A 12,500-nucleotide genomic window follows, 5' to 3' on the forward strand; every position below is an offset into this window, starting at 1 on the left:
TGTTGCCTGCCACTAGGCCGTCATTGTATGCTTTGGTGCGCTCTCTCAGAGCTTCACGGACGGATTTGTCTACCCAGGGTTTTTGATTTGGGTAAACTTTCATTTTGGTAGTGGGGATTGTTTCTTTCACCCTAGTACAGACATAGTCCAGCACTGTCTCCGTGTAGGCATTAATGTTATCTGTGTCGCGGAATACAATCCAGTCTGTGTTGTGAAACACTGACCGGATCGTATCCTCTGACGTCACATCCCATTTCTGCACCTCTCGCGAGACTACGGGAGTACTTTTAATTCTTTGTCTGTACTTTGGTGTAAGGAAAATGGATGCGTGATCTGACTTGCCAAAGCCACTATCAGAATGAGCCTTGTAGCCACCTTTAAATTGCGTGTAACAGTGATCTAGGATGTTACCGCCTCTGGTGTTGCAAGTCACATGCTGGTAGAAATCAGGCAATACCTTTCTCAGATTGGCGCTATTGAAATCTCCCAGTACTAAAATGGCGGCGTTAACGTTCGTCGCTTGTATTTTATTTACCTCGTCGTGTAGTCTGGAGAGCGCGGCGTTGTTGTTGGCTTGCGGTGGAATATACACTCCGACCAGGACGATCGCCGTTAACTCCCTCGGGAGGAAGAAAGGACGACACTTGATGGTTATATATTCCAGTTCTGGGGAGCAGTGGTTGGATAATTCCTTCACATTCGTTGGATCACTCCAATTTTTGTTAAACATGAAGGCAATACCTCCACCACGTTGTTTACCGGACTCTGATTGTGTCCGATCCTTCCTATGGATAAAGAAGTGATCCGCTGGTTGAATCGCGTGATCTGGAACCTCCGGTGTTAGCCATGTTTCGGTGAAGCAAAGGACATTGCAGTCCCTAACGTCTCTTTGATATTGAATCCTTGCTCGGATGTCATCCAGTTTATTGTCTATTGATTGTACATTGGCTAGCAATATACTGGGAAGTGGTGTACGGTGTCGTCTGGATCTCAGCCTGTTTCGGATCCCAGCCCTTTTTCCTCGACGTCTTTTCCTGGGGTCTAGGAACAAAGGATCTGGTCCTAGTCTCCGGAGGATTTCTTCCGGCCATTGATGTGGTTCGGAAAGTTGATCCAGCGAGTAATCCAGTTGGTAAGTTTCCCGTAATCCAATGTCTATGAGTGACTGACGGTCATATACATTAAATGCACCAACAGTTGGTACGCACAAAACTCTAAAAACTATAAATATTAACAAAAGTAAACACAGTCTCGACGGAGCTAACAGAGAGGCAGCCGAACGGGGCGGCGCAACAACATGGTTATCTAGCTAACGTGAAATCCATGATGTATTACTCCATGATTGTATCCAACTACCATGATGTATTACACACCTCAAACTGAATCTTATGATCATTTTATTTTCTTGAATGCTAGCTTTCTGGCCCATTAGGTTACAGTGGTGTATTGTCTCTGACAGGATCTTTTGTGATTAACGTTACTGTGAAGCAGATCTTCTATTTTCCTTTGCAATAATATCTATTACAATGTTAATCATCTACTGTACATGATATTGTCTTTAATGTCACAAAATAATGATATTATGACTGAATAATACAATGTTTATTCTACTTTGTAGGACATATTAGTCTAGCTGCAGTATGGATGGACTCGACTCCACCTTTGCTAAATTGTTTCATCTGTGAAAGCCTGGAGACACCAGCTCAGAGGCTGATACAGCCAACTCCTAAAGGCTACCCTACTTTTTTGGAACAAGCACAAGTAGTTGAAAATGCTAATATTTTGGAGCGTTTGAAGGAGGCTCAGAACATAGGAAGACTCAGGTACCACAAAAAGTGTAAAGATGATTTATACAACAGATTTGTTGAAGTCACCAAGAACTCAGGCCAAACATTAAAGGCAGAGAAATAGTCAGCAAATAAGAAGAGAAGATGCACTTGCTCTGACTTCAGTGCAGCTTCTGCATGCAGTTCTACAAGTTCATGGTCCATTCAGCTTCTGTACAAGAATGTATGCATTCTTTGCAACCAACCTGCACAGATCTACAAAACTTCCAGAGGAAGCTAGAAAGAGATACAGAGTGCCAGATAATTTGACTGCCGATAGACTGAAGGCAAGCTTGCGGAAGACAGCACAGAGTCGCGGGGATGACTGGGGCACTGACGTTGTTGGACGTCTCGAAGGGATCAATGACCTTGTGGCAGAAGAAACCCTGTACCATTTGCGCTGCAAAACTCTTTTTGAGACAGGTGGCCATTACTCCAAGACTGAAGATAGAGGACAAAGGAAGAAATTGATGAGGAACGAGAGGCTGTTTTTGTTGAATTCTGTGATTGGTTAGACTCAGAACGCAAGCATGGGGTGATGACTCTTGACCAAGTCCACAAAAAGCTACAGCAGTTTGATCTGTCACCAGATAAGAGCCTCTCTTATTCAAAGTATTGGCTAAAGAAGAAACTCCAAGATAAATTCCATGACACCTTGTATTTCACATCACAGGAGAGAAGGGCAGATGTGCTCTGCCTCAAAGATGACACAGACAACATTCTGTGAGAGCATCATGCTAATCTTGAGCATGGAGATGAGAAGACTCAGATCATAAAGACTGCACTAAAGTTTGTATGCAACGACATCGCCATGGTCGATCTAGACCCAAAGTCATACCCCACAGCACACAGTATGACTGACATCCTGTCATAGTCACGGCGAGAGCCTTCCTCACCCCTCATCCTCTCACACCCTTGTATGGGCAGCATCCGACCCCAGGATTCCCACGCTGCCAGTGGGACACTAATTGACACCGCTGTGATGGATTGCCTCGTCAGCGAACTACTACTTCAGCCCACGGATCCTGCTCTACCCTCGTCACAGTGTTAACCTAACTTCCTAGGTACGACAACGAACCCTAGCCTTGCTACTCTATCCTTGTTGAAATACCTTGTCCTAATCTTGTTCTCTCTGTGCCCAGGACCACCGCTCTGGTACACCTCCCACCTGGACACCCTGTGCTGCACAAGGAGTGCACCTGCTCTCGTCCATTGCACATTATTGTACCTGTAAACCTGTCTGCTTGGGGGTAAACATTAAAGCCAACCTAAAACGCTCCATTCTCTCTCCACCTGTGTTCTGCTATTGGGCTCCGCCAACCCCTGCCCTAACACATCCAGAGTCAGATGTTCCTGAGGCCAATAGTGAAGACCGACGAAAGAGTAGCCATTTGGGGGCAGAACTTCATAAAGGCCTGTCGGCCTCGATCAGGAGTTTTTCCATAGATGGGGCTTGCCATACAACTTGATCATAGATTTGGGTCAAAATGGATGCTCAACAAGTTACACCAGCTGGGATACACAGAGTCGTATTCCGAGACACAAAACTACAAATACTGCTTCCTTAATGAGAGGAATGGAGATGGCATCCAAGATACTTCTGATACTCTTTATACCATTGTGGAAGAAACTGATGAGCAGATCGATGATGAGGTTGCGGTTGACCTTGAGGATCTATCATTTACGATAGCCAGTGGAAGTGAAACTAGCCATCACAATCGGGTGGTCATGGAGGTTGGGGAAACAACCAATGTATTCACTCAGTTTGTCGGAGACAATATAGATTTAAGAATTGTCTCTATTCAGGGAAACATTCCTTTCCATTCAGTGGGTTGGATCAAAGTCACCTCTCCGGCACTCTCTTTGCCAGATCCCCAGACGACAGCAGCTGTGAGTGAAGTTGAAGGCACTTGACAGAGCTAAGATCCTGAGAGGAGCTGAAGTGAAGATTCTTCCATTCACCAACAGAACAAGGACAGGGATAAACACCATCACATTTCTTCCCATTACTGAGCTCGCCTCTTCTGTGACACAAGACCAGCTACTCCTCACTCCGGGCGATACGCTCTGGTCAGCAGAGTATGTCTCTGAACCCCAGTGACTATGGATGGACATTAGGTGTACATGGCTATGAGCCAGTCCCAACACTAGACCCCATGGCTCCTGAGGAGCTACTGCAGTTCACAAGCTGCAACTGTAACGGAGATTGCAGCAACCGGCGGTGCAGCTGCAAGAGGAATGGCGTTAAGTGCATCTCAGCATGTGGAGTCTGTAAAGGAATTTCATGCAAGAATTGTGGTCATGATGGTGGTGAGTCTGGAGAAGACTCAGAGATTGACTCCTGAAGTGATCAGCACTTGTAACTACTTGTAACTACAAATAAAGCTACTTTTGAATTTAAATATAAGAGTGGGCGTCGCCTTTCTTCAACCGAGGAATGATTTTAATGAAAATTGTATTATTGCAATCAACTCAGAATCATAAAAACCCCCTAGTTTGACCCCTCACAAGTTACCCAAAGCCAAACAGAACATTTTAGATGTTTCGAAAATCGGTATTCGGTACCTCGACTTTGAGCAGTTGTTACGAAAAAACATACAGGATTTGAACTTCAACTTTTTAATACATCTTACTACACACCTTTACAAACACATTAGTGAAGAAATTGATTGGTAAGGATTTAGTTTGCAGATTTCCATATATTTCCCTTATATATATATATATATATATATATATATATATATATATATATATATATATATATATATATATATATATATATATATATATAAATTATTTTTTTAATATAAAGTTTGCCAATAGGGATGTATCAGTAGTATTGGCAGTGGTAATAGTCGTAATAGTAATCCAGTATATATATATTTTTTCTAAAAAATAAACCAGTTCAACACAGGTAACCACTTTTGCTTCATTTCTTCGATGGTTCAAATGTATGCTCTAGTCGATTTTGTGTTTTGAGCACAAAGTTCATCATAGATCTAGCCTCTTTATTTTGCTTTCAAAGTGCACCAGATTGATGCATTTAACATAAAACTTAAAAAAAAATTACGGGGGGGCATGCCCCCAGACCGCCCTAGAGGGGCAGAGGTTCACCCACCACAGTCTCACAAAATCATGTGGGAAACACTGATGTATATATAAAAAACATAGTGTACAGGGACAAATCAAAGCCCCTACATCAGGGGTCTCAAACTCAATTTACCTGGGGGCCAGTGGAGGTAGAGTCTGGGTGAGGCTGGGCCGCATCAAATATTCCACAAAAAAGGGGTTTCAAGTATTCCAAAAAAAAGTACAACTGATCCAATCTTCTCAATCTTTAGCAATAACATTTCAGAACATGAACAGTTCTTCAGAACATGAACGGTTCTTCAGAACATAGGCTTCTCAGTGGTGTCAGTGGACTCATCCACAGCTATGGAAATGCACTGTGTATTTTTTTATTCTATCACAAAGCTGTTTAATCAAATCACCAGCCAGTATTTCAGTTATTCTGGTTGCTGTGCTATCTGAGGGGGATTTGCTTTTGTTTGCCTTCAAACATGGTCTCCATCACTTCAGTCATACATTATTTTATTATGTATGCATCAGAGAATGGCTTCTTGTGTTTAGCCAAAACCCATGCCACTGAGTGAGGACTTGGTTGCTTTTTCTCGTTGTGACATAGATTTAACAATAATTCTGCTTGCATCTTGATATGATGATTTCATTCCATTTATTTTTGTGGTTCTTAGCACAGAATTTTGAGGAAAGGTTGCATCAAAATAACAGTTTTGTTTCGTAGTGGCGTTTCAAATTGCCACTCTTCACAAGAGCTACCGTTTATTGGCATATTAGGCAAGTGCTGGGAGGATGCACGCATATTTTTCAGTCCATTCACCTTTGAATTGCAGCGATTTTCACTGTCGACTTTTCTTTTACTGGCCATCTTTGAACATGCCACATTTTTCTACTAGCTGCCTGCTGGCGAAACTAGGCTACTAGCTACATTTATCTCACGGAGATAAAACTGGGAACGAGGTTACTAGCTACAGTACCTGCAGATTAGACTACCTGTAGATGCGCTGTCAACTCTCGCTCTGACTCGAACCGACTCGACCCGCCCTACTCTGCCTGTGATTCGCAGACTGTGGGTGGGGGGGGGGGGGACGCTGACGGGACACTGAATGTGATTGGACCAGAGTAGACAGACACAGACAGTGGAGCAGTGCTTGCAGAGGAGATAGCGAGAATTTTGAGGATGCCTGCCATACGCACTGGGTGACAGGATATATTTTCCTTCCACTTTACTTGGTATCACTCCGGAATCACGTTTCAACCAAGTCACTAACGTAACGTTGCTGTCATGAGCCTGCGCTATGGTATAGCCTACAAGTGATAAAATAAATAAAACTGCGCAACGACTCGGCAAAAAGTTGCGCGCGGGCCGCACTAACACTAAACTTTGATGTCAAGTAGGGGGCCGCAAAATATCATCCAGCGGGCCGCAATTGGCCCGCGGGCCGCGAGTTTGAGACCCCTGCCCTACATGGACAAGCACTGTATAGGCAGGTGCACATTTACACACAATGGTGTACAGTGGCCCGACGATGGTGTAAAAAAAAAAGGCAACCGCTAAACCAACATGCCCTCGCTCTCACCTGCACACTGACCACAATGACCAAGGCCGTGGCCGTGGTGACGGCGAAGGTCTGGTAGTCGGCCAGCGGCTCCCCGGTGGCCTGCGTGGCGTCGGACAGCACGGCGTAGGGGACGAAGAACAACACCACGGACGTGTAGATGCCCTGAGCGATGCAGATAAAGAACTCCCTCTTGTTGAACAGCAGGTTGAGCTGGCCCGGCTCGTACAGCTTGGGGTACTCCAGGCTCCGCTGCTCCGGGACGTCCTGCGGGAAGCAGGATGGAGACGGGAGGGTTTGTTTGATTGTGAGCCGAAAAAACACGATAGTGTATAGAGGCTTACAGGATATGTAGCCTATGGCGCCGCGCGCTGAGTGACGAGGCGTTTGTTTCAACGGACCTGGTCGAATATCCCCATGGCCAGCACGGGGAGGGAGGTGTACACGATGTTGTAGAGGGTGATGAAGTACTGGTCGTACACCGTCTGGAACACACGCACACGTGCATGCACACACGCACATGCACACACACACACACAGACACGTGCACACACATATATACACACACACACACGCACGCACACACAGACACGCACGCACACACACATGCACACACAGACACACACGTACACACACACACACACACACACACACACACACACACACACACACACACACACATACACACACACTGTTATAGAAAGATCACATGTTCTTCACCCTTCCGGTGGTTGGGTGCTCACTTCTTCAGATTGTCTGTATATCGTACCACTCTCTGTATTTGAATTGAGACTTCTGTGCGCACAGAATAAGACTATTTATTTGCTATCCCTCGACTGGATCTCAATTTCTCTCAAGCTCACCGGACTTGGTAAAACAAAATGTCCACAACAACAACACACACACATGCACACAAAGTCAGAACTATGGATGGGATTTAACCCTTTCACGACCACACTACAGAAGGTTAACCCTTTACTATCACACTACAGACGGTTACATTTAGTCATTTAGCTGACGCTTTTATCCAAAGCGACTTACAAGTTCTGTACGACAAGTCATCAGGAAGGGCACAACTCTATCAGCTGAGTAACAATGTTCATCAAGGTATTGACTGCTACAGTGTAGGTTAGTTTATTAGGACAAGTGCATGACAGTAAGGTTAGTTAGGGTTAGATATATTTTTTTGTAATAAAATAAATAATAATTTATTTCAGATAATGGTTGAAGAAGTGCGTCTTTAGTCGATGGTGAAAGATTAGACGGGTTTCGGCTGTCCTAACTGGGGTGGGTAGTTCATTCCACCATTGTGGGGCAAGGACTGAGAAAAGGCAGGTACCCCTTGCGAAGAATAAAAAAGAAATTACACGCAGGCGATCATTATCGTGTGGCAGTGAAAGGGTTAACCTTCTGTATTGTCGCAGTGAAGGGGTTAACCGTAGTGAAAGGGTTAACTTTACTAACTTCACTCCTCAATTGTTGGACAAGCAGCAAAGTCACTTGAAATCAATGGTCACAAAAATAAATAGATTTCTCCAGTAAGGTTCAAGGGTCAAGGAGATAATTCAGAAGAGTTCCGGCTTTGCAGCTTAGCCAATAACTGATGACCCCCCCCCTTATTCCGAATATCGCCCTGACATGCTTGCTGACCCTTGGCCTCCATCTAACCCCCCCCCCCCCTGACCTGGGCAGAGAAGCCGCAGAAGAAGCCGAACCAGAAGTGCACCATGGTGAAGGCGAAGTTCTTGTAGAAGAAGTAGCAGAGGAAGCGGCACATGCGCAGGTAGGACCAGCGGCCGTGGACCAGCAGGAGGCGCTGCAGGAAGCGGAACTGGGAGAATGAGTAGTCGCTGGCCAGCACCGCCTGGATCCCCTCCTGGCCTGAGATGCCCACGCCTATATGGGCACCTGGAGGGAGGAGAGAGGAGGGGGTAGAGAGGGGGGAAGGAAGAGGCAGGAGGGAGGAGAGAGGAGGCAGGAGGAGGGAGGAGGGAGGCAGGGGGAGGGAGGGAGGAGAGGGGAGGGAGGAAGGAGGAGATAAAGGGGGGGTAGAGAGACAGAGGGAGTGGGAGAGACAGAGAGAGATTAGTAACTGGCTGGTCCTTAACTCATTCTGCGCCAATCACGAAAAAAGTCGGGTTAACTCGCCATGCGTTGAGCGCCAATCACGAGAAATCTCGGGTTTTAATCGTTATTTCTTTTATTAGCTATATCCATTCATTTTTCATCCATCCAGCCTGATGTTATCATTAGGAATGGGTCTGAGTTCGCAAAGGGCAAATACCGCCGCCTACGCCTTCCAGCTGGTATTGCACTCCATTAGAAACTATGTAGTTTCTTTTCTGGGCCGATCTGAGCCGCGCGGGTGGGGTTTAAATATTCCGGCAGGACGAGCGTTTACAATACATCTACGAGGCTGCCCCCCCCCCCCCCCCCCCCCTCGTTCATATGCAATGCCGGACAACGTGGGACGGACCTCCGCGGCCAGTATTTGGAATGGCGATCAGATAATTGGATAATCTTTTTTGCATTACATCAGAGACAAGGTAAGAACACTGTATATCAAATCTTGCGTTGATCTGGTATTTATTTCTCCCGCGATTGAAGCTGTCTGTGTGTGTGTGTGTGGCTGGGGGGGGGGGGGGGGGGCGTGCACCCCGCTACAAGCCCCATTTCATGGGTGCATGAGGAAGGATAATAACGATAATCTAGCGTTGATTTCAGGAAGATTCGATAATCAGGCAAAAAATTACAACGTGTTTAGTGAATTTCACTAAAACGCTATTATCGTGTCTTTTCCTGGGATTACTAAGAATCACCCAAACTATACTCATATTCAAAACGGTATAAAACAGAAATGTACGGATGAAAAAACTATCTGTTTTGTGCATGTTGACTGGAAGCAACTCACTGACAATTGACGGTGTTATTAGATCCATAGCTATAATATAAAATATATTTTAAGCACTCGCAAGTGAACAAAGAGCCCCATTGACTGCGCGCTGGCGTTCTACCCACAAGGTAGACAGCGACCCCTGGCGCTGAATGAGTTAATGTCTCCAGAGTTTGCTCAGAACAGGGTAAATCTGCATTTTGCTATGTGTTAAAGTGGTATGTGGTCCAGTTGTGCTGCTCTGATTATGTACTCTTGAAGTTGTCAGGCTTCAAATGTGAAAGTATATAATCTTCATATATTTTTGCCATGTTTTCTATGCAAAATCCTTTTCTTCAAAGTAACTAGTAACTGATGGGTTCAGAATAATTTAGTGGAGTAAAAAGTACAATGGACGAGAGACTGTCGAATACAATTGGCAAGAGAGGGCCTTGGCCTGCGTGACAGTGTTGTGAGAACACAGACTGAACAGACTTTTACTAGTGAAGTGTCTGATGCTGCATTTTCTCCAACACTGTTACATAGAAAAGAAAGATGAATAATTTAATTGATGTGGAATAAAACCAAGATAAGCAAAAAACCACCACAAGCATAATGAAACTTAACTGTAGTGAAACCTATAGTATTCCTATGGTTTAGTCTGTTGTACACAATGAAGAGATCTACCACATAAATACTGTAGTGAAACCTATAGTATTCCTATGGTTTTATTGTACACGCTAAGAGATTTACCACATAAATCCTATAGTGATTTATACTGTAGTATTCCTACAGTCTTTTCCACACACAATATAGATTTACCACATAAATTCTGTAGTGATTCAACATAGTACTTCTGTAGTGGAATATTGTAAAAATGTATGGTGAAATACTATAAAAAGATACTAAATTCACTATGGTACTTCTATAATGATTGGTGTTTGCTGAAAAAGGTTTTACTATATTTCACTGTCGTCTTTCCTTTATACATGTACAGTGACATGAACACACACACACACACACCTACACACGCACACACACACACACACACACACACACACACACACACACACACACACACACACACACACACACACACACACACACACACACAGGGACATGGTGGTGCAGTGGTTAGCACGGTTGCCTCACAACAAGAAGGAGCTTAGCAGGCGGCCTTTCTGTGTGGAGTTTGCGTGGGTTTCCTACAGGTACTCCGGTTTCCCCCACACCAATAAAAAAGACATGCGTGCTAGATTTCCTGCCGTTGCCCTTGACCAAGGTACTGGCGTTGCAACTGGAGTTGGCCCCCCGGGTGACGCACTGTGAGGCTGCCCACTGCTCCAATAGTCATGATGGGTCAAACGCAGAGGACGAATTTCCCCCAAGGGGATTAATAAAGGTTCAACTTACTTACACACACACACACACACACACACGCACACACACACACACACACACGCACACACGCACACACACACACACACACACACACACACACACACACACACACACACACACACACACACACACACACACACACACACACACACACACACACACACACACACACACACACACACACACACACACACACACACACACACACACACACACACACACACACACACACACACAGAGAGAGAGAAGTAGGAAGACAGAAGTGTGTAATTGGGACAGGACTGTGGTGTTGAAACACATGAAAGAGGATATTAGGGGCCAGACGGTGTGTTTTAAAACCCTCACCACAGTCAGCACACACTGTATAGGAAACCAGCTCCAGCTCGTGATGACATGGCACACACTGCAAGCGCACATTTCCACACACCGTCCTTCAACACACCGTGTGCTAAAGCAAACTTCCACTTTCTAAAAGCAGACGAGCGCCGGTCACCAACAACAAACCAACTTCTTTCTTCTCTTTCTCTTCCCCTTTTTCTCCACTTCCTGCCCCCCCCCCCCCCCACATTCCACTGCTATCGAGAGAGACTACACTACTTCCCATGTGTTTTCCCAATGGTGAAGGGGAAGCCAACGATTCAAGTGATTGTTTATGCCGACGACACTAACCCGTTCTGGTTTCTCTAGTTGTTTTTATCGGAACTGTCTAGTTTATAGTTTTAGTTTATAGTTTTTGGTTATAGTTTAGTTTATAGTTTTAGTTTATTTATAGTTATAGTTTATAGTTATAGGTATAGATAGAATATACATTGTGTACTATGTTTACAAATCTACTACAGTTGAAAAACAAGGAAAAACAAGCATCTCACACTTTTCTGAATGTATGTACATTTAAAAAAGCTGTGACAATAAAATGATCTGAATCTGAATCTGAATCTGAACTCCTGACTGCCAGCCAGTACTGAGCTGAGCTGAACGGAACGGTCCTCTCCACCTTCCTCTGTTTATTGATTCTTTCATACCAGCTCTAGACCGGCTCTAGACCGGCTCTAGACCATTCCAAATTCTGAATCGAGAACCTCATCCTTCACTCTGTCATCTTTCTCTCCCATTACAGACGCAGAGGCCTTGACACTGATAACGTTGAACCGTCCCACTACATGCCAGCTGGACCCATTACCCTCTCCACTCCTCCAGACCATAGCACCAGACATCCTCCCATTCCTAACGGCAACCATCAACTCCTCCCTCAACTCGGGGGTGGTCCCCGCCTCCCTAAAACAAGCCAGTCACACCGCTCATAAAAGATAAAACCATGAACTCTCTGAGGCTCTTCACTTAGCAAAAGCAACGGGCCTCTCCTCTGTCCTGATTCTCCTGGACCTGTCTGCAGCCTTCGACACAGCCAACCACCAGATCCTCCTCGCAGACCAACACCCACTCCCCCGCTAGCAGCAAATGTTGCTAAGAGCCTATTCCCCTACCCCCCCCTGCTGCAACTGTGGTCCAGGAAATAACTTTTCCTCCCTCCCTCCCTCCCTCCCTCCCTCCCTCCCTCCCTCCCTCCCTCCCTCCGAATCACGCAGACGCACTTGTGCTGAGCTGCAGCAGACATATGCATACGCCATCTCAATGACCTACTGTAGTCGGGCATGTTATCAACAAATGTGCATGCTTGTGTGGAATTTATGTGTGCCATTATTACTGTCAATGTAATGATTGTGGAATATTTGTATAATGAGGCTTTGGCTGTGTATGTGTATT

At 45.2% G+C, this 12,500-nt stretch overlaps 1 protein-coding gene across 1 annotated transcript in view; it reads right to left on the reverse strand.

Moving 5' to 3' along the window:
• Window positions 1-12,500, reverse strand: part of atp8b2 (ATPase phospholipid transporting 8B2) — a gene marked incomplete at both ends in the record, with an annotated part of 116,650 nt that overhangs the window by 36,441 nt on the left and 67,709 nt on the right. Inside the window, 3 exon segments of the mRNA XM_084336665.1 lie at window positions 6,485-6,730; window positions 6,865-6,948; window positions 8,148-8,371. Coding sequence (XP_084192791.1) covers window positions 6,485-6,730; window positions 6,865-6,948; window positions 8,148-8,371 — 554 coding nt within the window.

The sequence above is a fragment of the Notolepis coatsorum genome (assembly GCF_963971535.1).
Source record: "Notolepis coatsorum genome assembly, chromosome: 19".
In the NCBI taxonomy this organism is placed as follows: domain Eukaryota; kingdom Metazoa; phylum Chordata; class Actinopteri; order Aulopiformes; family Paralepididae; genus Notolepis; species Notolepis coatsorum.